Below are 26,485 nucleotides of genomic sequence, written 5' to 3'. Positions count from 1 at the left end.
ATTGCCTTTTCATAGTAATGTATTTCACTTTTAATTTTTTACAAATATATAATAATATACTAATGTTAGATTTCAGGGCAAATAAAATGTCATCTTTCTTCTCAGTAACATTCATACTTTAAACCTAGACATAACAAACGACACACACAAAGACATACTATCTTCAGGCAGGTCATTCTCCCGCTGGTCGAGCTCCATCTGTCGACACCAGCCCTCCATGCGGTCTGTCTCTGCCTGCAGCAGCTTCAGAAACCAGCGTCCATCTCTGTGACACACCGACCGCTGCACCACCTGCCATTCAAACATTCAGACTTTCACAAACATGTACCCGCATTCCCTATCATGTATCCAAGCCAGTAATGTGGAAAAATCATAAAGCTCACATAAGCTATGTCTTAAAAGTTAATACTATGCTGCCTGTTATAGATTTATAATTTGCAAGAACAAAATTCTCAGAGGGGCCTTTAACAAGAAGACTAACTCACAACTTATCAAAAACATATTTCAAGAAAAAAATGTTGCACTCTTGTAATCTTATAAGTGTTCAGGTTTTTATCACATAATATACTTGGTGATTAGCTAGCCAGTGGGATATACACACACAGGGACTCACATGAACTAACATGCTGGGGGGATGTGACCTAATACTCTGCTAAGGACACCATTACTCCGCTATATATTTACATAGCAAATGGCCGTTGGCTGCTATATTAATGTTCTGAATGTTGCACACAAAATCTTTAAAGGCAGAAAAAAAGGATCATTGCCATGACCCTTCCCGACCATTTCCCAATAAGGTATACAGTCCTCCTCCATTGGTTCACTTTCCTTTCTGTAAGGTCTGCAAGTCAAATACTGGACTCATGAAACTTGTTTGAGTTTTATAATCCATAATTAATCACATTTTCCAATTTTATGTTGGAAAAGTAATACCGTTTATGAGGAGATTGATTTAAAATACCTGCACCACTACTATTTACAATGATGCAACAAATGTCAGTGCTGACTTGTTTACTGTGATGGATTTAACAACTAAAGCCATTTTCCAGAGTCTGTTAAAAGTGCACTCTGGAGTTTTAGACCCCTAGTTTTCAGATGTTATTATTTTACAGCACCTTGTACACTTAAGAAATTCTCTCTGTCTTGGTGAACTTTCCTTCATTGCAGCCATCAATGTAACATCATCTGCTGTATAATATTCTCTTTATCTTTACTAGTGTCACCTCCCCATGACTTTTTCCCATAACGTACACATAACTTAGTGTACAGGACTCAACACAGTATAACTAAATTTTACACTGTAACAAACAAACAAGCAATTAATAATTAAATAAATAATGGAAACTAAGGGTGCCTGGAACAGTTGAGTACATTTTAATTTCTAAAACAAGTTAAACAAATTAGTTATGTAAAGTGTGTTTTTTTTCATGCTAGAAAAGTCTTTTTTACATAAGCATATCCATATAATTTTGGAAAAAAAACTAAACATTTTTAAATAATGACATTTTGTCATGGTATTTAAAGTGGTTATGTGGTTCAGTTTCTTATCGGTGAGACTCATGTTTTAAATCAGGAATAACTGAATTTTTGTTTATTAAAAGGTAAATTCTATAAATGCAACACAGACCTACTGCTGTATTACTATCTTTTAAACAACCTCCATTGATGTTTTTTGTTATGCTGTGATTATAAGATATAAAAGAGAAACTTAATATTCTAGTTAATGATGAAAACAAGCTACATTTTTAAATAGAAATAACATCCCTGAAAATACTGAAACATTTGGACAATACAGGGCAGCTGGCCCCCTCTGCTATCAAAAACAGAGTCAGCTCACTGTTGGAAAGCATGTTTTGATTACTTGACATCATTTGATGATTTAGTATTACAAGCAACAATTTAACAAAGGCACCTTTTACACTTTACACCTCAAGTGTCTTATGCCCAAATAAATTTTATCCAATTTTATTGGATAAAATCTAAACAAACAAACAACCAACCAACCAACCAACCAAACAAACAAACAAACAAACAACCAAAAAAGATAGAAATCTGCAAAATACGATTGGCCAGAATCAACCAAAAGGGTCCTTTCCCCCTCACCTATGTGAGGCTGTGGCTATGTGAGCATGATGGTGTAGGCAGATATATTATAGAGAGCGATGCTAACAGCTAGCCATAAAAAAAGCTGAAAATGTGATGCAAATGTTGTCAATGATATTGGTAAATTGCTAAAAAAATAGACAAGCAACTCCTGCTTCACTTGTGGTAGAAACAGACAGTGGTGAAGCAGGTGCAGCAAAAACACGCCAGTACAACAGTTACTAACGCTTGGCACCATACTAATGGTAGTCTTGAACTTCTGCAAGAAGAACAAACTCATGCTCTAAGCCCCACCACTCATGCCCTGGATAATTTGTGGACTGAAAAACCCAGCCAAGTAATTTCAGCAAAGTTTCCTACTCGTCGGTTTTTGGGAAAAGTCTGTACTTCAGTGTTGATGATGCGGTTCATGGTGTCAAGCTGCTGGAGGCCAAGTATGCTTCAAACTTTTTATTTTTAAAAGTTCCTCCCACTCCACTAGAGAACTTGTTGGTAAGTTAAAGTATTGTCTAATAGGCCAAATTGTAAGAGTGAATTTATTTGTATCATATTGGCGGTATTGCTCCATAATGGACAGTAGGTCAGTATTTTTTTCCTGGAGAACTACTTCATGTTAAATCAGATTATTTTAACCAGCAATTTGGTTTATAATGATATCCCTGGGCTGGTGGGCACCGGGGTGATTGATCTAAAGTTTTTTCTTGAAATGGAAGACTTTCCAATTAGTGCTGTAAAAGAAAATCCCCATTCACTCAAGTGACTGAAGTTATTATCTTCTTCATAAAAAATACTAACTTCTGCCAACTACAAGCAAATGACAACAACTTTACTTGGAAAAAAAGCCAATCAAATCACAGTGGGACAACAGGCAATCAGCAACACTTAGAATCAAATTTGTGCCATTTGCTTTCACCCAAAGGTTTTGGGTATGCATGATGTTGTTTTCCCCTGGGGCACTTGACATTGCGAGTATGGGGCTATCCCCACAGAGTAACCTCGAATGAAACACCATTTTAAAAAATCATATCCAGTCATTGACCTTAAACTGTATGACAATAAGTTCCTCTGTACCACTGAAAGCAATAGATTGGGATTGGCCTCAAATGATCTATCACCTCTAGTCATTTCTTTTAAATTTAATATGGAAATATTCATTTGTGCAACTTTAACATGTGCTTAACATTATGAAAGCATGGAGAATTAGTAATTGACTGGAATTAATTAGTGAGTGAGAACAATATTTCTGCCATACATTTGTAAGAATTTAATGCTGTGTTCATGTCTTGAACGTTCCTGGACCTGTTATTATAATGTCACTGAATATGCTACCACATACCTCCAGAATAGCAGAGCTGTTGAAGTTGACATCAAGTGAGTCATCTGTTACACTGTCTATCCAGGGGTCTGGTGGGGGAAGGATGGACGGGTCAAAGCCCACATCATCATAGTCATCGGAGGCACAGGCGTGGTAGTGATTCCCTGAGCCCTGGATGCTGACGGTAGAGGTGGCAGCATCGCGGGAGTATTGTCGAGAGATGGCACCAGATGACAGGACTTCCATGTCAGTGTCTGGGGAATCTAGTGGGGTGTCAAGCAGGTCCGGCATGTCCAGATCTGCCTGGATGGAATCATGAATAAAACTCAATAACTGACTGAATGTAGGAATAGTATTTGGATTGGTGCAGGTCTGGTAAGTATTAGTCTGACCACTAAAGACCCACTTGCTTCCAAATTAAATTCAGTCTAACTGGGTCAGTTAGAACATGTAAAGCTGGCTGTATCAACTGTGATCAGGTGGCACATCATAATGTTCAGAACCTTGGTGTACCTCAGCCCTCTGTTCAAGAAACCAATTTTTATTTCTACGCTAATGATACTCTACTGTATGTGCCTGTGAAGGCAAATAGATGATCGTGATACTTTTTACTAGTGCTGGGCGGTATGCCCATATATTTGTATCACAGTCTTTTTTTTTAGATTTTGACAATTTCACGGTATATCCTGTTTTTTTGTTTTTTTTTGCATGACTGGGCCTCTATATAGGTTCAAAGTACCTTATTCTACTGTCAGTAGTACTGTATTCATCAAATCAATGACTGGATGTGCCAGAATTTTATCCAGCTAAATCCAGAAAAGACAGAGGTATTAATTTTTGGCCCTAGAAATGAAAGGGCAAAGATCAGCGCCCACCTTGGCTCTATGTCATTGACAGCTACAAATCAAGCCAGAAATCTTGGTGTTATTATTGACTCAGACCTGAACTTCAACAGCCATTTAAAGTTTATTACTAAATCTGCCTATTACCACCTGAAAAATATAGCTAGAATTAAGGGGTTTCTGTCTAAACAAGACATGGAAAAACTTATTCATGCATTCATTTTTAGTAGGTTGGATTATTGCAATGGCTTATTTACAGGCCTTAACAAAAAATCAATCAGACAGCTGCAGCTGATTCAGAACGCTGCCGCCAGAGTCCTTACAAACACCAGGAAACTGGACCATATTACACCGGTCATTAAATCGCTACACTGGCTTCCTGTGAGTCAAAGAATAGATTTTAAAATCTTACTGCTGGTCTACAAAGCCCTAAATGGTCTCAAAAATACATGCTTGATCTATACAAAATACATGCTTGATCTACTGGTTCCCTACAAAGCATCCAGACCCCTTAGGTCATCCGGAACTGGTTTGTTGTGTGTTCCAAGAACAAGAACCAAGCAAGGTGAGGCAGCATTCAGTTATTATGCTCCTCACCTGTGGAACAAACGTCCTGTAGATCTGAGGTCTGCTCAAACTGTCAGCTCCTTTAAATCAGGGCTAAAAACACTATTGTTTACTGAAGCGTACTCTTAGATTAAATACTTACCTGCTGTATTCTACTGCCCGTACTTTTTAACTACACACTGCTGATTTATGCCTTTTATTATTCTACTTCTTTTCTTATCCTGACTATTCAATGTATTGAGCCTGTTTTTATTTTATGTTACTGTATTTTATTATTATCACTATCATTCTCAATTTCTATTTCCCTTTCCCTTAAATATTTTTTTTATGTGCAAACTGCAGCATAGAAAAAAAAACAACTTAAAATTTATATGTCAATAACTTAAACACTGCTTTTTTTAAACAAAATATTTCATTGTAGTGAAACACAGTAATCAAAGCCTTTAGTATGAACAGAACATTTTTATATTTCATGTACTCCTGACAGAATAAGCCACAATAAACATATATACTCAAAGCATTTAGCAGTCAAAGAGATATTTCTCAAATACTCTATTGTATAAGGAAGAAACAAGCCAAACATTAATTCACATTACTTTATGAAGTATTATTGCACTGTTAAGACATGCCTGGAATCCTGTGTTTTAATCATTGCTCTGAGCTGCTCTTTCTCAACTGTCTATAGTGGGACCATGTCCTTGCGTAGGTGGAACCAAAGGGTCATGTGATACAAAAAGCAAGTGGAGGAGCAACATTATAAGCATAATAATACTAAGATAGATGGAGGATCCACCAACTCCCTTTTCAGTTCTTCAAAATGTACTGTAGCAATAGAACTTCTCCCAGCTATAAACAAATTGTTATGCCAACTGTCTAGCTGGCGAGCAGTAAATTACTCAACATGCCATTTCGCAATGTAATTCTGTAAATGTACAATTACTTTTTTTGTTTTGTTCTAAAGTTAAAGCCATTAATAAGAAAGGTATGCAGATGATAGGGCTCCCCTCTCCCATTCAGTAAAGTGGTTCATTATCATAGTGCTTTCCTGCTTACTGATGCACTCACGGGACTGTCCTAGTTATGCAGCTGTATGATGGTATATGAGTAATTCATATCACATGGAAAGTCAAAACTAGTATACCAGTTCACAGCACTGCTTTTTACTCACCCTCTCTTTGATCTACAGTAAATGTTAGAGATATCTAATGAGAATTCTTTTCCCCACTTACTAAGCGTTGCTAAAAGAGATTTATTTCTGTCCATGGCTGATAAAGAGACCCTGATCTATGCTTTTGGTTTGTCCAGACTAGATTAGTGTTGTTTCTGTATTTGGATCTGTTTGGGTCAACACCATATTGAATAGGTAAAGGGTAAATCAACTTGCACTTCTATAGCCCCTTTCTAGTCTTCCGACCACTCAAAGCACTTAAACAATACACGTCACATTCAGCCATTCACATGCTGGTGCTGCTGAAGCTACCATATAAGGTGCCACCTGCTACTCAGTTTATATGCACTCATACACAAATGGAACTTCAATGAAATACCCTTATCCTTCAAACACCGAAAAGATGTGAGAGAACCCATACAGTGGTAAACTCTCAAAAATAAGAAGACACAAAAAAATGCAGCATTCATGAAAGTACACATTATACTGGGAAGATATTTTTACATTAGATAGTGATCAGAGAACGCACCCATCTGCCAAGGCTCCACAATCCTCTAAACTGTAATTTATCAATAGAAAATAGTATGAAATATGTGTTTGGCTTTAGATGAAAACATACATATTTTGTTAACCAAGAACAGTAGACAGACAGGACAAAAAACACAAGTGCCATGGGGAAGGTAATGATTTGAGCTGAATAACTCAATAACAACAGCTGTAGTGGGAGCTTACCTGTACAGCTGCTGTCACACTGTTGGAGCGCTGGAACCGGCGATACCTGACCACAAGAGAGAGACAAACAGAAGAGACTAAACACCAAGATTTTTCCATGTCTGCTCTGTTACCAGGCAACAATTTCATGAGTCAAGGATTTATTTATCACATACTCATATTTCTCATCAGTGGTTGGGATAAAATAAGGCAATTGGTTCCAGGGGACAATTCACAGACCCTAAATGAACAGGCAGACTTGGGCACCTTCCCGGAGCAACTGGAATATTCCATTTACATGTTAATTGACATATTCCCATGTTTCGGCGTATTCCAGAAAAGACCCTGGGCTACTGGCCTACCAGAAACGCTCTTATTTAATGCAACACTCAACCTGCGGTGGGCAGCAATATGCCTATAGGCGTCTGGTCTGCCGGAAATACAGAGGAAGAAGAAGAAGAGGCAGCAGGAGGAGGAGGAGGAGGAGGAGGAGGAGAAGAAGAAGAAGAAGAAGAAGAAGAAGAAGAAGAAGAAGAAGAAGAAGAAGAAGCTGTAATGTTTGTTTCCAACATACCCTTCCATTGTGTTGTCCTACTTTAAGATGACCAGATTTCTGAGATGAAAATCGGGGACATTTTTAGTGCGGCGGTGAAAAATCATTAAATATTATCATTATGAAATAAAAAACGGGGACAAGTACTTTTTCATGTATTTTGACTAGCTTTTATTACAAAAAAAGGTTCAATCAAACAAATGAGTGACATCACCAACCATCCATCCACTGAGGAAGACAAAAATATCTTAATCTTATTAGTTTGAGTTAGGATGGATTTTTTTGGTCAAAGGTTTCAACTCATAACTGAATACTGAACTGATATTTATGACACAAAAGGTGGCAATCAAAAAAAGGGATGACATCACCGTGATCCCCTCATTCATCCACCTCCGTAGCCTCCGCCTCAGGAGCCTGGGTAGAATAAGAGCAGAGGAGAACATGAGAAAAACTGCAAGAACAGAGCCAATAGTAAGTGAATAGTTTCTTAAAGAAAAAAACATCAGTTTTGGTAATATACTTATATAATTTAGTCATTGTGCTCTTTTTTATATGCTCTCTGTAACTGCCTCTGTTTGAAATGTGCTACATCAGAGGTTCCTAAACCTTTCAGACCATGTATCACTATGTACCAAACCAAATTTCCAAAGTGCAACTTTCTACTGCAGATATGATTTTTTCATACAATAAAAATAACTGTATCCCCCATGCAACAGCATCAGCAAGGCTAAACAATAACAACAAAATGCTACTTTATTAAAATCAAACAATAGCCTACATTTATAAAGTGCACTCACAAAATAAAGAGATAATATTGTCATCTCATGGTAATCTAATATAACAAGTTACACCTTCACCTTAACAACAGTGACATACAAAACAGTGACATAGGGCATCATCTAATCAGATGATCTACATTTATAACTACTAAATTCATTGGATACCCACACAGCAGTGACTGGTGCCAGCCCGACACAAAATAGGGGAGACCGGGGGCAACTGTAACAGGGGGCAATTGTAACATCTTAAATTGCCCCAATCAGAAATGAGATACAACCATGAAATTCATTATGCACTTGCTTTTTGATGATCCCTCTCTGCCTACCAAAGGAAAAACTAATATCTCATGCATTTCTGATTTTATCTGATAAAACTCATTTTTGAGGTATGAAATTTTTTTTTCATCTTCAGCATTTTTCTTATTCCGTCTTAACCTTTAATGTCTATTAATTGAAACACATCTAGTTTTGATGACCATTTTGTTGGCTATCATTTGCTATATTTGTCATATGTTAACTTTGTTGTTTGTAGCAGCAGGCAGCTTTGTATCATGAGTGGTGAATCGGGGGCAATTGTAACGCTGTGTTACAATTGCCCCCAACACCATCAAAATGATGTCCAGTTCAGTAACACCCTTAAATTAGATGATTTTTTTCCCCTTTATAATGTAGAAAAGTTATTTATATTCAGTTTATACGTATATTTATCTCTCTACATTTTTCGGCATAGTCCAGTGATTAAGTATTTTGCCTCTCAATCTGAGAATCTGCGAGTCAAATTCGAGAGCCAGTTTCTCATGCCCTCAAAATCTTAGGCCTAAATGTCCATGAAAAACTTGAGCCATTTAATTAGCCTATCAGGTTAATAATAATTTTCAACTTAAAAATATTATCTAAAACGGCACTAATCAGTAAAGAGTATTCAGTCTTGTTTCTGCTTCGGCCATATCGGTCATTTTTTACCATATCGGTATCGGTTTATCATAACAATATATCAGTAGAGCTATATCGGTATGATTCTTTTTTTGATTTATGATCCAACTTTTTCACAGGTGTCAGTTAAACTGGACTTTCATTAAGTTATACAAGTTGTAAATATAGCCTAAAATTAACAGTGTTGGTTACTTGTGTTTTTTATAGTGGCCCTGTAAATTGTTGAAAGAAAACAATGAACAATGAACAATGAATGAATCTATTTTTGACTTTTTAATGTTGATGAGGCGAGTGTTTTTTATTGTTATTATACATTACTTTTATATGATATTAAATGGTTTTAAGTATATCTGCATTCTTGGGAGTTTACTTTGGTCCTTGGTATTGATATAAAGGTATTAAGTGTGTTGTTACAATTGCCCCCGTATGCGTAACAATCTCCCCCGCATGTGGAGGCAATTGTAACATTTGACTTCTAGTGTTTGAATCAATATTGTGACCCAAATGTTTTTTTGTAAAAACATTTAATTACTGTTAACAAGTAGAACATAGACACAAGTTTCTTACACAAAAAAAATATCCAAATAGCTCAAGCGTTTTTTTAGTTATGACATCAAAACGTGTTACAATTGCCCCCGGTCTCCCCTACAGCAGTTAACACACACAACTATTAACCATTTACTTATTATTTATTTATTATTTTAACACAGTCTCAGGTCCCTACTCCTCCAGGAAAATCATATGCTACCAAAGCAGTCTTCCATCTCCTCCTTTTCTAAAACAGAGCCACATACAATGTCATCACCTGGTAATCTCACGCTAACGTTACAGCTTCACCAATGACAGATATTAAAACAGTGACATAATGTTAATGTTCACTGACTTTTATAACGTTACGTTAGGTCTTCAGTTCAGATTAAACAGACGCACTGCATGTTACAATCATACTTAGCCTACTTTACCTCACTTCACACACACACACACACACACACACACACACACACACACACACAGTCAAGTCTACTGCCAGCTCACACAAAATAAATAAGTTCATACACAACATACCATTTAACGCGGCCGCTGGTCTCCTCTTCTCTCCTTTTTGCCGCCTCTAGATTGTTGTTGTTGATGCTGCTGCGTCTGGTCATGCTTCCTGATAACATCTGTACATCATTCAACGTCTTTTCTGGCGATCCGTTTACTGACTACCGTAATGACTGGTGTTTGAGTCTGCAAGCATTTTTCCCCCATTCAATGTCAAAATCGGGGACATTTCGGGGACAGCTTTTGCCAGGGACAAGACACCCAAATTGGGGGCTGTCCCCGGAAATCGGGGACGTCTGGTCACCGTATCCTACTTGTGCTTTTGCACCACAACTTAACTACAACACTCCTGCTTATCCATTTTGTCCTCAACAATGGAAGACGAGAGCGAGAAGAAAAGGCGAACGAGTGTATGGACCTTTCCTTCCAGCTTATGCCATTCACGCCAGCCAGAGCCCCCCAGAGTCCCCCAGAGTCTGTGAATGAAGGCACGAAGCCAGTTCTGCTGTTCTCCCCATTTGCCATAACCATAACAACCCAGGATTCCTTGCGAATTGAGCATGTGCAGATGTAACTGAGTATTCTGGTACGGGGCATTTTCTGATTCAGGTGTATACATGTCACAATATTCTGGTTAAAACAGGCATATGCCAGGGGTCTTATTTGGAATATTCTCCAACCGGAATATGACCTAATCGAGTTATGCACTTGTTTACATGACTCGTGCGCAACCAGAATATTGAGGATATTCCAAATAATTCAGGAATATGGTGTGCATGTAAACGTAGTCAATGAGTCCCTGAGAGGAAGGCTCTGACTGTTGTATGTGCCTATGAACCAAACAGCAGTTCAGGAGCCTCCTTGGAGTCTGTGCTTGAAAACCTGTTGCCACCAGAACCAGGTCATGGACAAGAGGTGAAAAAGCAGATGGATTGATGTATGGATGGACAGACTAAATTCTTTTAAATCAATCCCCCTGTAAAGCTGTGAAATATACTGTATTCTAGCTTAAAACAATTACTGAGTTAAAATAATTTTGTTGAATTACTATCCAGTGCATTTCAAGCATGCCAACGGGTGTACTCAACCCCTGCAACCCTGGTGTAGTTAAGCCTTTTCATACAGGCACAAATATCTTTGTGGCTTTTTCACAAAGATATATACAAATTATTTTTATAGTGAGCATTTACAACCTTGCACACTAACACGTTGGAACACTTATTTGCTGTTGATTTCACACATGCATAAAGAGAGGACCGACCAATAAAATCCTTGAGATGTCAGATTCACCAACCAAGAATCCCACACAGTTCACACGTCCAAGTATTTGAATAGGGAGAGTTACTGTGAGTGCTTTCCACAGTACTGTGGATAATCTGTTGCAAAGTAGTGTCTTTTGTAATACATTAGATGACAGTTATGTAACAATACAGTTTTTTTCAATATACAAAGCATACACTTATTCAGTTTAGGTTCATTTAGCTAAATCAGTGCAGTCCAATTCATGAAAGCCACAATGCTCAGTCCCTGTTGAATCTGTTCCAGTTTGACTCAACACTATGACTGTCCTGCAGGCTGTTATTGTTAGAGGTGTTGATATTTGGTCTACCTTCATTGATATAAATTAGCTGGATAAAACATTGGACCATACACCTCACTACAACAGTTTCAACAAAAACTTAAAATTACAGCCTTCACAAAGGTTACTGTAGCTGCCGGACCAGACATCAGCCCCAGCTGGGTATATCCAACAAACTACCAAATCTTATGGTCATGAGTTTTGAATGGCCAGTTAAGCGAGTTCAAGTAGGCTATGTGTTACATATTCTAGGTACATTTATCTGGGAGACCTGAGGGCAGAGACAAAACATGCTGCCTTACTTTGCCTGCTACCACTACCTGGACTCAAATAAAGGAAAGAAATTAATGAATGGATGCTTTAAATATGTTAAGGTTTAATTGCAGGGTTCCAGTTTCAGAAACACTGGTTGTGATTAATTCTTAAATCTTTCCTTCTCTTCCTCAGTTTGAGGTAAATAGTACAGTTTGTTGTCTGGTTTTAAAGAATTGTGGTGGTGGAAATGTGGTTTGTGGAGTCAGTACAGAGCATCATAATGTAGAAAAGCTTGAACAGAGGTCTGAAGGAAACTGTAGTGAGTCCAGAAGTCAGTGAAACTGGTCCTCAGCCACATTTGTTGGAGTTTATTGCAGAGGATAACCTTGGTAGATGAGTCTGTGGGTGTTTGTTTGTGACCACAGAGAGAAAAATAATTACATGATAGCAGGAAGCAGGAAATGACTCAGCTAGACTCAGCTAGTCTGAAGGAAAATGCACCTTATGTAGCATGACTTCAATAATTGAAAATATCTTCTAATCAGATTACTATACTAAAAACTTGTCAGTAACTGATAGACTTCAACATAAGCCAGTGATCAATATCTTTTACTCAGTGATCTGATCTTGACACAGTGTGTGATCACCAGTGCAATATTCAGCAGTACAGTGACATGCAAAAGTTTGGGCACACCTGGTCAAAATTTCTTTTACTGTGAATTGTTAAGTAAGTAGAAGGTGAACTGATTTCCAAAAGGCATGAAGTTAAAGGGGAACTAATGTTTTTTGTAAAATTTAGACTGAGAAAAGGAAAGGAGCACCATGCAATAGTTTGGGCACTCCAAGACATTTGAGCTCTCAGATGACTTTTAATAGGGTCTCAGACCTTAACTAGCTACTGCTTGTTCACAATCATGATTAGGAAAGGCCAGGTGATGCAAATTTCAAGGCTTTATAAATATTCTGACTCCTGAAATCTTGTCCCAACAATCAGCAGCCATGGGCTCAGCTGCCTAGTACTAAAACAAAACTGATATATAATTTTTGATTTGATAATAATTGATCATTTTATAATAATTGATGCCCACAAAGCAGGAGAAGGCTAGCCGTTTCCTCAGTTCTGATGTTATTAAAAAATGGCAGTTAACAGGAACTGTGGAGGTCAAGTTAAGGGCCGGAAAACCCAGGCCATCTTATACTTATTTAGCTACTCACGGTAAATGCAATTTTGACCAGGGATGCCCAACCTATTGCATGCAACTGTACATGTAAGAACATATGTATGAGGGGCCGTACAAGACATAATTCATTCTCACCCTCTCACACACATACATTCTCCTTACACATACATATATTTTCACTCTCATATTCATATATTTTCACTCACACATTCATATATTTCAGTCACACATTTATACATTTTCACTCTCATATTTATATATTTGAACACACACACTGATACATTTTTCTCTCATATTCATATATTTTATGCACACATTCATACATTTTGTTCTCATGCACATGCAGTCATGTATACATTTAATACTATAAGTAATATATGTATGTAAAAGGAAAATGTATGTATGTTGAAAGAGAATATATGTATGTAAGAGAAGAATGTATGCATGTGTGAGTGAGAGTATAGTGGAAACGGAAGGAGTATAGTGGAAACGGAAGGCAGTCCATTTATCGTCTACATACTCCAGTACAGTAGGTGGCGGTATACACCTAATGAGCAATAGTTGCAACGCGCCATAAAACCAAATGAAGAAGAAGAATTTCTCACGCTGTGATTGGCTGAGAAGGATGTTATTGACATGGGTCTGCTGGGGTGAAACTACAATGTTCTGAAGATGGACTACTAAATGCACATGATGAGAACGTATGGGGCGTATGTTCTCATCGTGTTGTTTCATGCAGGATATATAAACGTGGACAAGATATTGTTTTATTACTAAGGTCAGAAGTGAATTAAAAAAAGGAATATAGGCTACCAGCCACAAACTGAAACGAAATTGTCACACTGAGAATGTTTGCTCACACTCACCCATCTGAATCCCAAGTAGTAAAATGAATTAATGATATTACTAAAGGCTGGCAATACAACAACACTCAAATGAATAAATGACTGATGCAAACTGAGCATATGTTACGGTGCGTGTCCCCTCCGTCCACAGCTGTGTTCAACTTGTTTGTTTTATAACAGGATAAACAAATATTAAATGCATTATTTTGTTTTTCTGTGTGAATAAAAAAAATAATGGAAATTCACGTGCTTTTTCCATTTTCTTCTTCAAATGGGCAATTGGAGTAGAAATTAGACCACTACCAGTAATTAACTTGCGTTTGGCCTTTATTGTTAAATCAATATTATGTGCCGGGTGCCCATAGGCGTCATTCAGGTATGGCGAGGTATGGCAGCTAATAGCCACTGGGGGTTTGACCCCATTTTGCGTATTAAACGCCGGTCTGATTAAACGCCCGGGCGATTATTTCCTCATTCATTGCCTCATGGCTGTCCCTCCTTCAGGGACTGTTTGCGCTTTTATGCACGGGTCGGTGGTGAAGTGGTGCACATGACTCGTGCTACGGACGGACGGACGGATGGACGGACAGATAGCCACGTATCTAAAACAGGTAATACATCTGGCTACATCTTTCCCACATCAAATATCCGTGATCACCTACACTTGCGTGCGTAAAAGCACACACAATTGCGTGTCCTCTCACCGCGGATGCTGTGATTTGATGGCCCGGTACTCATTGTAGCCCACTCTTATAAGACCCAATAATAATAGTAATAATAAGTTACTGTGGACCTATATGCCATGCCTTTTAATGAAATTACCAGAAGAGTTCACTGAAAAACAGGTAATGTCAGCCTGAATTACTCACGTGCGTCCCCGGTGAAAATCGCTGACATACATGGGGGAATACAGCTTCTACAGGCTCGCCATAGCTTACTGTCAGGACTCAGGGACCAGAATTCGGGATGGCGGACCGTCGGGATGGCGATATTTCGGTGTGGCGGCCTGTAACTGTTGGTTAAATGGCCCATTCGGTTGGTATTTGGATAACTGGGGCTTTACTGGTATAATGCAATAGCACCACCCAGCAGTGAAACCCGTGTACACGAAAAAAATGACCCACTCTAAATGTTTAGAGATTTTTGTACAAGAACTCACCCCTACATTATACAGTATTTTTGCACTAAAAACATACTGGACAGGAACTGTAACCAAATAACGGCCTGGTACAGGTCAGTGCAAAAAAAAAAAAAAAAAAGCCTTGAGCAAATAGCCCCTGGTTCTTTTAAATGCCTGGGGTCAAAATCGATTTTGTGAAATAAACGCCTGGGCTGCTATTTGGAAAAATACGGTATCTATGTATTGTAAAAGCATTTTGCTCTGCTGCTGTAGACAGCCTGTCTAAATGATGTCTTGAAGCCTGTACGATTGTATGTGGGTTTTTTTCTTCATGTTGGCATGTTAAGCTTGTATTTTCGGTCTCTGGAGACACTCCAGAATTCGCCTATACAGTATTGTACCAAATTGGCCTTTGTTTTACTGTGTTTCATACACCGGACCCCTTGGTTATCTTCTAGAAATGAGCTTGTAATTAATTTATTTTCTTTATTTTCTGTGAAGTTAAACACATGACTAATGATAATTAAACGTCCGCTCGCTGTCCGTGGTGCTGAAATATGCGCCGAAATAGGTCCGATGTTTTCACTGTTCTCACCAAGTCGTGCATAATATGCAGACATGAGGTATTATGAATGTGAGAAACAGCTTCATGTCCTTTGAAACAGTTTTCAATAGCATAGTATGTACTTCTGACAGGTCAAAGACCAAACTGAAGTTTTATATAAGTTCATATTTTTGAAACTCCATCATCAGTAGCTCTTTGACGTCATGTCATATTGCCATACCTTAGCTTTTGCTGAAACGACGCCCCTGTATGTGCTCCTACTGCATAGATAGACAGATAAATAATAAATAATAATAATATTAATAATAAAAGGGACACGGCTGTGCCTCGTGCGTAAATGCGTACAGCGTCTCTTTATGGGGAAACGCGCTTATTGTTTATGCTGCGGGGTGGGGTGCTCGCTGCAGGTATTTAATAACCTCAGGCAGATATCTTTTAACGTTACAGTCTTTTGTATTTTTTGTTATGATCCTTCCACTGTAGCTCTGTAGGGAAATACTGTACAGGGGAATAAAAAGTGGGAAGCAGTAACTTCATTGATTATTTAAATCTCTAGATATGCCAAGTATATGTGTATTTACGCACGAGGCACAGCAACGTTACTTCATTGATTATCTATCTATTTTTTTAGATTCAATTTTATTTATATAGTGCCAAATCACAACAAAAGTCATCTCAGGGCACTTTACACATAGAGCAGGTCTAGATAATACTCTTGAATCTATCTATCTATCTATCTATCTATCTATCTAGGCCATAAGCATAGCCGATGCCAATGTTTTGAGATGCAGTAGGAGCAGATAATATCGATATAACAATAAAGGCAAAAAACAAGTAGGTTTCTGGTTTTGGTTTAATTTCTATATCAATTAGCCATTTGAAGACGAAAATGGGAAAAACACGTGGATTTCCGTTTTTTCTCATTCACACGAAAATCAGAAAATTAAAATGATGCATTGTATATTTGTATATTTGTTTATCCTGTTATAAAACAAGTTAAACAAAGCTGTGGACAGAGGGTAGCCTACACCAATAGTAGCGAAACGTTCATAGTTCGCATCTAAGTTTAACATAATGTTGAAAGTTGAAAAAATATATATGAACAAGTTATGGCATGAGATGTTTAATGCTTCATAAACAGCTGTAACTTAGATGGTGATCTCCTTCCTTTCTCTGTCATGTTGATCTTTTTCTTTCCTAATGGGTTTGTGAATGGTGCGTAAATATTGCCACTGCAATGACTTGTGGGATGGAATTATCTCCTTTCCTATCGCTTAGGAAGGTCCGATGTATCCTATGCTAAAGGAGATCTGAAAGGAAGCATTGAACCTCCTTTCCTTAGTGTTTAGAGAATTCAAACAGCTCTTATCATGGCGGCCACTAAACTACTTCCGGGTCATTTCACTCAGCTAGGAACCTTCCTAAGCAAAAAAGACTTTCCGACCGCAGCCTATGTGTTGAAAAGTAAAGTGTATATATATGTGAGAGTGAAAATATATGTATGTAAAAGAAGAATGAAAAAATGTGTATTTGAAAGGAGAATGTATGTGTGTGAGAGAGAAAATATATGTATGTGTAAGGAGAATGTATGTGTGTGAGAGAGAAAATATATGCATGTGAGAGAGAAAATATATGTATGTGTAAGGAGAATGCATATGTGTGAGAGAGAAAATATATGCATGTGTGTGAGAGAGAAAATATATGTATGTGTAAGGAGAATGTATGTGTGTGAGAGGGTGAGAATGAATTATGTCTTGTACGGCCCCTCATACATATGCATGTACTTTGGATACAACAACTGTGTGCCAAGTTATACTTTTTACCAGTCTCTACTCAAGCTTATGTTATCCCAAAAAACACAAAGGACAATTGCCATCAAAAAAGCTGATGTTTTGGTATTTAGAGATTAGAGTGGTCTAAAGCTGGATTCATAATTGTATGTTTTGATTTATACTTAAAAGTTGGATTTCAGTCATTTACATCACTTCAGCCCTCCAGACACATTTTAAAATTCATTATAAATCTGTGGGTACAGCTTAGCCTCTCAACACAGGAGTATAAATCCAATTTAAGGTCTTGGATTTTGTACCCTCTACTAAAAGGAATTCTTTAGCAACAAAATTATCATTTGTATATCAGTTACCCACCCAGCGTTCAATTCATAAAACTTTGTTTTTCAAAAGTGGAGACAATTCTTGATGAGATGAAGTCAGAGGGGACCACATTTAACGACAGCAAAACTATATAAAATATTTCACATAACTTGTGCAGTATAATCCAAGTCTTATTTATCCAAACATATGCTCAGTACTTCCTAAACACACGTGCATTTTTGCTAAATTCTTACTATTTAAAACACTTTTTTTTTTTTTTTGGCTACTCAGTGTTCTGTGCAGTGTACTTCTTGGAACAATTTGGTCCTCAGATTTTGCTGCCGAGTGAGCGCTCTTGACTTTCATGCTACTATCTGGTACAGACAGCTGTGGACCTAATGCAGTGGAACAGAGGAGGAGAGACTCTGCACCGTGGCCCTAAGATAACATTATCTTCTCTCTTCTGCTTAAAAGTGGTGAATTTACAGCTCACAGCAACTTAATACAAAACAGTCTCTGGCTTTTGTTTGATATCTAGTGAGCAAAAAATGTTGTTGCACATTTCCAACCCGTGGTTAGAGCAGTTAGCTGGTTTACTATATTATGTGAATGTTACTGTCACACTGAACATCCCACTGAGCCTGTTCAAACTATAAAACTTTATGAAACAAAAAGAATCATCACATATTCATATTGAACAGCCCAATCTGATTTGACTGACATAATTCTGAGTTGGATACAACAATGGGTAATTGATGTATAAATGATGGTTTTATGGGTAATGTGTTCATGGCTTTAAGTCAATTTATCCATCCATCCATCCTATACCTACATATTTCTAATCACTGTTACTGGTATGCCAGAGTCATGGATTGGTCAGGGACACACTTAGAACTGGTCACCAGTGTAGTGCAGAAATATTGACATCATTCACTACATTAACTTACTTACGATCAATTCAGAGTTTTGCACTGTCGGAGGAAATGCACACAAACACAAGGAAAACATGCAGCAGGACGAGCAGGCTAACATGATGACACATCAAACTTAAATATGTTGGATAAGTGATGAGAAGTGGATCTTGGCTAATGTTTGTTTTCATCTGTCATACTGGATAGAGCCAGATCACAAAGCTTACTACCACCTGTGGATTCCTGTGGATGTTGTCCCACATCACTTCCACTGGAGACATATTAGAAAGGCATCTTGTAATGACCAATATTAACAGGGGGAAAGATTACAGTATGCAGAATCTTTTTCAGTGGCACCTGACTATTGTTTTAAGAAAGACAATATTCATAGATTAAAGTCTTTTCCCTTGCATTAAAACCAAATGTCCAGCCATGCTCATGGGTATTAAATAGTCAAGCATATACTGAGTAGAAGGTCAACAAAAGGAAAGATAAAGAGTAAAGAAAAATGTGTGCCTCACCCTCTGTCATCCTCTACTTGCACCCCTACAGAGGTGAACTTAGATGGGTCCTCTGGGTCCGGAATCTCCTCCGGGCCATCCACCTACAGGGGACAGACATGATAAATCCCTATAATTACCCATTATAATACCACTTACAATTACAGAACTAAATTAAATGTGCAAACAGTGATGAATGGGCCCTTGCACCTTTGCACAAGTCTGGGGTACTGGTGAGACGCTAGCTGACACAGCTGTTTATTTCTGTGAAAGTCAGATACTGCACGCAGTAATGAGATATTTTTTCTTGCATAGAGTTTGGACACTGGAATGACCAATTTCTCATGTTGTACCACTTCCTGTGTCCACTATTTAGCCCTAAAGAACACACTAATTGTACGTCATGTTGCTGTAAATCAACTGTAGACCACACCATGTAAATTTAATGTAAATGAAAAAAAATTCTCAGACAAGACTTACTTCCTGTTGTCAGTAGGCAGTGCTGTGATTATGACACCAGATTGACATGTTCATATCTTCAGGCCCTTGACTCTTATCAAATATGTGAAATTTGGAGCAGATTGGCTAATGTACACTGAAGTTACAACTTCCTGTTTCATGGAGAATAATGTGTCGCCATGGCGACTGCGTTCAATAAAAATTCATAATCTTCATGGGGTAGCTATGTACCGTGAAGTTACCAACCACTTTGTTTCTTGGCAAAAAAAGTAAATTTGATGCCTCGCCACGGTCACACAGTTTGACAAAAACTCAAGCTTTTAACAACTTTTCATGTCAAAGGTCTTTAGCTGGTACAGACAAAATTTGAAGTCAATCAGATTAAATCAGTAGGAAAAGTCTGTTAAAGTATGACACCTATAAATGACTAAAAATGCACAAAAATGGCTGACTCCCTGTTGGGTTTACGGTATAGCTCCAAGGGCTTTTTTGTACATTTGGACATGATACATGTGCACACCAATTTTGTACATCTAGGTAAAATGTACCATGGGGCTTCTTTGTTGAAGTTTTGTAGGGGGCCCTATTGAGCCTTTTCTTTGACACCCAAGCATAAGACCCATAAAATTACACATTTTTAACTAGTTCTGGTGTGTGTGCAAAGTTTTGTGAGTTTTCGAGCACCTTTGGCTCTTAAAAAATGTGATTCTTTTTTGAGAGAGAATAATAATTCTATCAGATTCATTCAGGTCCTTGCATCGTTTTCTGCCATGGCCCTAATAATAACATTGGTTACATCATAAGAAGCACAGCATTGTTAAACTGATGTGAAAACAGTGTTAATTTGTCTATGTCTCTCCTCTATGTCTCTCCACCTCCCCTGCTGTCTCATACACACCTGGATGCCTATGGAGAGACATTTTCCCTTCCTGAGTGCTTCTTTCCTGTATATATCCCGGTGGTCTTCAACAACTTGCCCCCTGCTTAGGACCGATGGAGTGGGGGGGCTGACTGTCATGGTGCTGTTACTGACATGCTGACTGGCGGGTCCATGGACCTACATGGGAATAATGACAGCAGACATGTTTTGAATACAATATTCACAAAAGCAATGAAAATGTACAAAGTACAAAGCACTAACCTGTGCATTAGCAGCTTCTATGGCAGCTGTCAGGGCCTTCATGCTGTCAATGCTCTCTGTTGAGTTACTGAGCCCTGATTGGATGGTCATGTCACCTCTGGGTCCCTCCTCTTCCATGTATGCATCCTGATTGGTTTTAGACAACACTGAACATTGCGAGTCCAAACAAATTCATATAGCCTACTTTTTTACACTGAGCTTTATATGGTTCTTATTACAGGCTTAAGTGGTTGTCATTCCACTCAGGTGGACGACCTGGATAAAACATCAACAGGACACGTCACTATAACATCACATGGCGCTTCTAATGATGACGACAGACGCAGTCGTCGAAACTGTCAAGGTATGACAAAAACAACACTTAAGCCTGTACTAAGAACCAGATCAAACTAATTGAACATTGCTTTCAAGACAATATGTTAATATGACCACTTATATTACATAGTATCATTTATAATATTTGAATTAAGCTGTAAACAAAGGAGGCCATGACCTCTCATATATGTCTGTTACCATCTGCTATTCTGTAATCCTCAAAGCATTTGTCACCACAACTATGATGAAATTAGTAAAGTAATACGTCCATTTCAAACACTGTAAACATGACTGTCCTCATACTTCCATGCATCCTTTATTTTGGCATAGATGCAGCAAATAAATGGCACTAAAGGGCAGAGTCAAAAGTTTCACACAGCAACAAACGAGATGACAGCGGAGGAAGTCGCAATATAAACAGAGGTAGTGTTGTAGACAATGGTGGTCAGTGCAGCCACTGTATACTTCCCAACATGTGGATGGAGAACTCTTTTCACTGTTTTTTTTATTTTTGTCTCCTATGGTCATATCATACCTGAACTACACTACACCTTCATCTATACCCATAATGTACATCATTTCCCAAATAGATGTGTTGGTATTCTACATGTGTTACTACATGAAGTGAATTTTAACACAATAAATATGTGTATTTGTGTGCAGTACCTGGGCAGACTCTGTGCTGCTCTGGGCTGTGATTGAGATGTAGGGCTTGGAGGCTGTGGAGCAGGTGGAAGTTCGGGGCGGCACTGGTGGAGGTGTTTTCTTATAGGTGGTGATGCAAGATGAAACTACAAAAAAAAGAGAGAGAGAAAGAGGGAAGGACAACAAGAAGGGGAAAGAGATAAAGTTAAGTTACATTTCTATACAGTATATGTTGTAAACAATGCACCCAGCTGATCGACAAAAAAACTCCAATTGCAACCATAAGATTACATTTTCTAATTCTACAGGTGTTGATACACAAGATCAAGTCTAACTTTACTAATTGCAAGCAATTTAAACTGCACATGTGCAGCAGTGACATTCAGTTAGTTGTACCCTTGTTTACAGAATATCTGGATCCAACTCCCGCCTCACTGTGATTATGAGATCTTATTTTGTTCTCATATAAAGGCTACTGACCTAAGCAAGGTTTAACAAGGTTTTTAGTTTGACTGTGAGACTCCGGTTATATGTAATCTGACATCTCCAGACCAAATCACAAATGCAAATTAGTGTATCTGCCAGAGCAAATAAAAATGAGCTCTTAATTTGTCTGGTTCCCAGGTTAGGTCTTGTGATGCTCTGGAACAAATCTGATCAGTATAGTGCAGACTATCCCTGAGTTAACCAACTCCCCTGGCAGAGCCTGAGATACACAGCATTTAATAAATATGAACACACGTTAAAAACATTCAACATTCACATAAAACTAACGCTGAATATTTGGTTATTCACAAAATGCACACATATTACAAATCTTGACTGTGTTCAGCAAATTGGAAAACATTCTCCATTTATCTTATTTAATTGTTTAAATAAGTTAGAAACAGATTTATCCAACTGAGTAGAATGCTGTGTAGCATATAATAATAACATGGATACCGACACAGCGGTAGAGTCAAATCTAATTCCAGAAGAGAATTGTTGGAGGTATTCTACAAATACAGTCTTTACCAGACAAATGACACTGGTCATTTGTTCAGAAACTTAAAACAACCATGTTTGTGGTGTCTGTGCAGGTGTGATGACTTGTAATAATGACTTGTTTGTCAGAAACAAAGGTAGGTGTAGTGTCAAGTTGTTAGTTGGCTGGTTAGAGACTTGGAAATGCCAGACTTTGACATTTAAGACAGCAGTTTATATCCAGTGTTAGAGGCCTTACTGTAGTCACAATATATTTGTCTGCAACGTAGTAATATTACACTTTACTGTTCTAAATTCAGTTATCACATTAAAGGCACTAATCAAACAATTATGTCCAAGGTTCCCACACATTTTCATGGACAAATTTTCAAACTTTTTCATGACGTTTCAAGGACCCATGCTATAATTGGATGGCAATTCACAACATGTAACACAAACAGAAGTGTATACTCAAAATGTTTATTATGTGAAACTTAACAGCAACCTTTACATGTAAGGTTATTCAGGCAAGATTACTGTAACAATTTACTTCTTTACACATAACAAAACTCAATGACTTTTTCAATACTTTCCATGATTTTTACTAATTCCACACCTTTTTCAGGTCTGGAAAATAAGATTGTGAAATTCCAGGACTTCTCCAGGTTTTCCATGACTGTGGGAACCGTGCATGTCATTACTTGTGTTACATAAGTTTTTCAATTTCAAAAACAAAAAAACATCAACCGCTCTGACAACACTGTCTAATGTAACCATGGAGAGGCTCTTTAGCCTGGGCAGTCTGTGGTGACTCTGAGGAGGAACAGGTGGTCTGACAAATGATTTCAGGATCTCCTCCTCATGAAGTATATCCACTGCTTTAGTGATAAACACATAAAATAGGCTGGTCTAGTCTGCTATAAAAGTGGCCATGGTTTGGTGAATTCAAGTGAATTAGTTCAAGTGTGTTTGGCCTGTTCCATGACGTTCATATGCTGTTTAGACTTTTTTTCCTTTGAAGTCCATCATCATCTAATGCTGTTAGAAAGGCCAGTCTTATATTATTTTAGTTGGGGCAATTATATTTATAATAGTAAAAGAAGGGCCAGCCTCATTTATTATTATTGTTTTATATGTTGATTTAGTTTTATCTTGAGGCAGTTACAGCCTACTGCCAGTGCCATCTTAATTGCCTATTGATCCTTGTTGTGTGCTGATATGTGACAATGCATCTCTGCATGTTTTGGAGTAACGCAAACGTAATGTAATGAGTAATGTAGCAAATCACTTTTTATTGAGTGATTAATAATGAAATATCTAACTTAACAAATAATATTTAATATGTAATAGTTACTTTTTTGAGTAACAACCCCAATTCTGTCCATGTCCTGGTCATACTAACAATAAACATTGTTTTTTTTTTTTTTTTTAACTATGACCAAAACCTTTCCCTCAACCATAAAGCTGGGAAATCAGAAAATGCTCTCCTGAATCCTTTTTGTAACTATCATGTCTTCTGGAAGGCATAAATTAATTACTTGTTGATCCAACATTAAGTTAAATGACCAGAATCCCATTTGATGTTTTTTGTTTGTTTTTACACACAAACTGTAAAACACTGTTTTTTTAGGCTAAAGTACAATACTTGAAGGGGACCTCCACTGATTTAACACATCACCGTGTCCTTCCAGTTGTTGGGGAGTACTATTGCATGTGTGGAAAAAGTTGTATAAGGCCTTTGTGTCTCAAGAGGGAGCTGTGTGGGCTGAAAACTACAAGTTTCAAAAGTAAAAAAAAAAAAAAATCTGTGGGTGTAGACTAAGCGAGAAGTCAGACCTCTGTAGCCCGCTCCTCAGCCCTGCTGGAGATGAGGAAGCTGACTTTCTGCTTCGCCACAGTCGGTCGCTCTTCTTGCTTGCTTATTGCTCAGCTGTTATTTTTGTCGCTTTTCCTCCTTTTTTTCTAATTACACATTAAAGGAAGTTTGCTGTAACAACTAAATCATAAGGAGGCTAATTTATGACATCTCTGGTTTGTGGTTATCTGTCTCACAATATTCTCAACCCAAATAGTAACTGTGGTGGAGGAACTATTAAGATCCTTTACTGAAGTAACAGTACTACTACCACACTGTAACAAAACTCTACTACTAAAAGTCCTGCATTGAAATCTCACTTAAGCAAAAGTCTGTTAGTGCAACTGGGAAAATGTATTTAGGTATTAAAAGTAAAGATAACCAATGCAGAAAAATGTAAATTAAATTAACAAATCAATAGTAATTAAAATAATAAAAAGGAAAAGCGGCAAGTCCTTATGTTTGAGAAGTTGGAACCATGAAATGTTTTTGCACTCAAAAATGACTTAAATAATTATCTAATTACTTACCAAATAATTTTCTAATTAATCAACTAATCAGCTGTCCTTGCCTATATTCCGGGTGGCACTGTGGTGCAATGGTTAACACTGTGGCCTCACAGCAAAAGGGTTCCTGGCTCGAACCTGGGGTGGGGGATTCGAACCCTGGGATGGGGGAGCCCTTCTGTGCGGAATTTGCATGCTCTCCCCGTGTCAGCGTGGGTTTTCTCTGGGGAACTTCGTCTTCCTCACACAGTCCAAAAACATGCAGGTTAACTGGTGACTCTAATTCAGCCATAGGTGTGAATGTGAGCGTGAATGGTTGTCTGTTTCTAATTGTCAACCTGGTGATAGTCTGGCGACCTGTTCAGGGTGTACCCTGCCTCTCTCCCAATGTCAGCTGGGATAGGCTCCAGCACCCCCACGACCCCCAACAGGATAAGTGGTTACAGAAAATGAATAATACATAATTTGAAAAGTAGTATCTGAAGTCATCCAATAACTGTATAGGGGTAAAAACTACAATTCTTCCATCCTAAGTGTGGTAGAGTAAAAGTAGAAAGTGGCAGACCTCTCAGAATCCATGAATCAGGTGCTACACTCACTTTAGTCAGAGCTCACGTTATCAGGAAGCCACACCAGTCAATCTGTGAGATGTGACTGACTGAAAGCAACGCACATAGTAACTGCCTAACTATGACCCTACCAATATCATTTAAGAAAAGTAGCCAAGCAAAATGGACGGTCACAAAAAAAGGAAAAGATGGAGCAGAGAGGGAGAGAATAACTATAGGAGAAAGGTTCTTTTGCCACAGATGTAGCTAAACACTGCAAAATACTGTAAGTGTCTTTACCTTCTTGGTCCTAAACAACTGTTTTGTTGTGTTTACAGTCAGGATTTTGACCACACCACAGCACAGAGACTGCTCCTGTTAAGATCATGAATGACATCCAGTTTAACACCAAGGGCTCTAGTTTCCCGGCGCAGTGCAGGGTGGCGCAGGGTGGCGAACCCCGCGCAGAGCTAGTTTCGAACAGCGCAACCCGAGGCGCGCTCAGTTTGGTAGTTTGGCAGACCGAGGTGCACTGAGATGGGTGTGGTGGCGCAGCAGGGGGAGGTGTCGACAGATCCAGCTTGGCGCAGTGACAGTTTCGTGCCAAAAGGCTTCGCCAAAGGTGCGCTAAAAGCTCGCCAGCTGAAACCAGGTCTACTGTCAGCGCAGGCGGAGCGCAGCCGGTGTAGTGGAAGTTTGGCTGACTGGCGGACAGTGCGCACACGTCACCAAAACTTCACAGGCAGGTTTTCAGAATGTCAGGCACATTAACGATGCAATAAATACCCACAACAAACACTATTCAATGCAACTATCTGCAATCAGCACATAAATGTATCTCTATACCGACTGTCCCGTCACATCTGATGTCAGATCAAAGGGGATTGGCACCGTTTGGCACGTTTGGCACGCGTAATGGAAACCCAACCTGATTTGATTAACACAGCTGCAAACTAATGAGTTCACATCTCACAAACAGCCACAGCATC

The 26,485-nt window shown here is 38.3% G+C and overlaps 2 protein-coding genes across 9 annotated transcripts in view; one reads left to right on the top strand and one right to left on the bottom strand.

The window, feature by feature from the left end:
* Nucleotides 1–26,485, bottom strand: part of LOC117272438 (disks large-associated protein 1-like) — a 231,903-nt gene that overhangs the window by 19,005 nt on the left and 186,413 nt on the right. For all 4 annotated transcript variants that reach the window (XM_033651367.2, XM_033651369.2, XM_033651370.2 and 1 more), the window contains exons 7-13: nt 21,646–21,770; nt 20,665–20,790; nt 20,422–20,580; nt 19,086–19,168; nt 6,728–6,773; nt 3,440–3,721; nt 159–291 (exon numbers count right to left, since the gene is read on the bottom strand). In XM_033651367.2, coding sequence (XP_033507258.2) covers nt 159–291; nt 3,440–3,721; nt 6,728–6,773; nt 19,086–19,168; nt 20,422–20,580; nt 20,665–20,790; nt 21,646–21,770 — 954 coding nt within the window. The remainder of the gene's footprint in view (nt 1–158; nt 292–3,439; nt 3,722–6,727; nt 6,774–19,085; nt 19,169–20,421; nt 20,581–20,664; nt 20,791–21,645; nt 21,771–26,485) is intronic.
* Nucleotides 1–26,485, top strand: part of LOC144465062 (uncharacterized) — a 226,475-nt gene that overhangs the window by 81,566 nt on the left and 118,424 nt on the right. The gene's annotated exons all lie outside the window — the stretch shown is intronic.

The sequence above is a fragment of the Epinephelus lanceolatus genome, chromosome 12 (genome assembly GCF_041903045.1).
Source record: "Epinephelus lanceolatus isolate andai-2023 chromosome 12, ASM4190304v1, whole genome shotgun sequence".
Lineage (NCBI taxonomy): Eukaryota > Metazoa > Chordata > Actinopteri > Perciformes > Serranidae > Epinephelus > Epinephelus lanceolatus.
The sequence above is the reverse complement of the archived record's forward strand: the minus strand, read 5'-3'. Positions and strand labels throughout refer to the sequence as shown.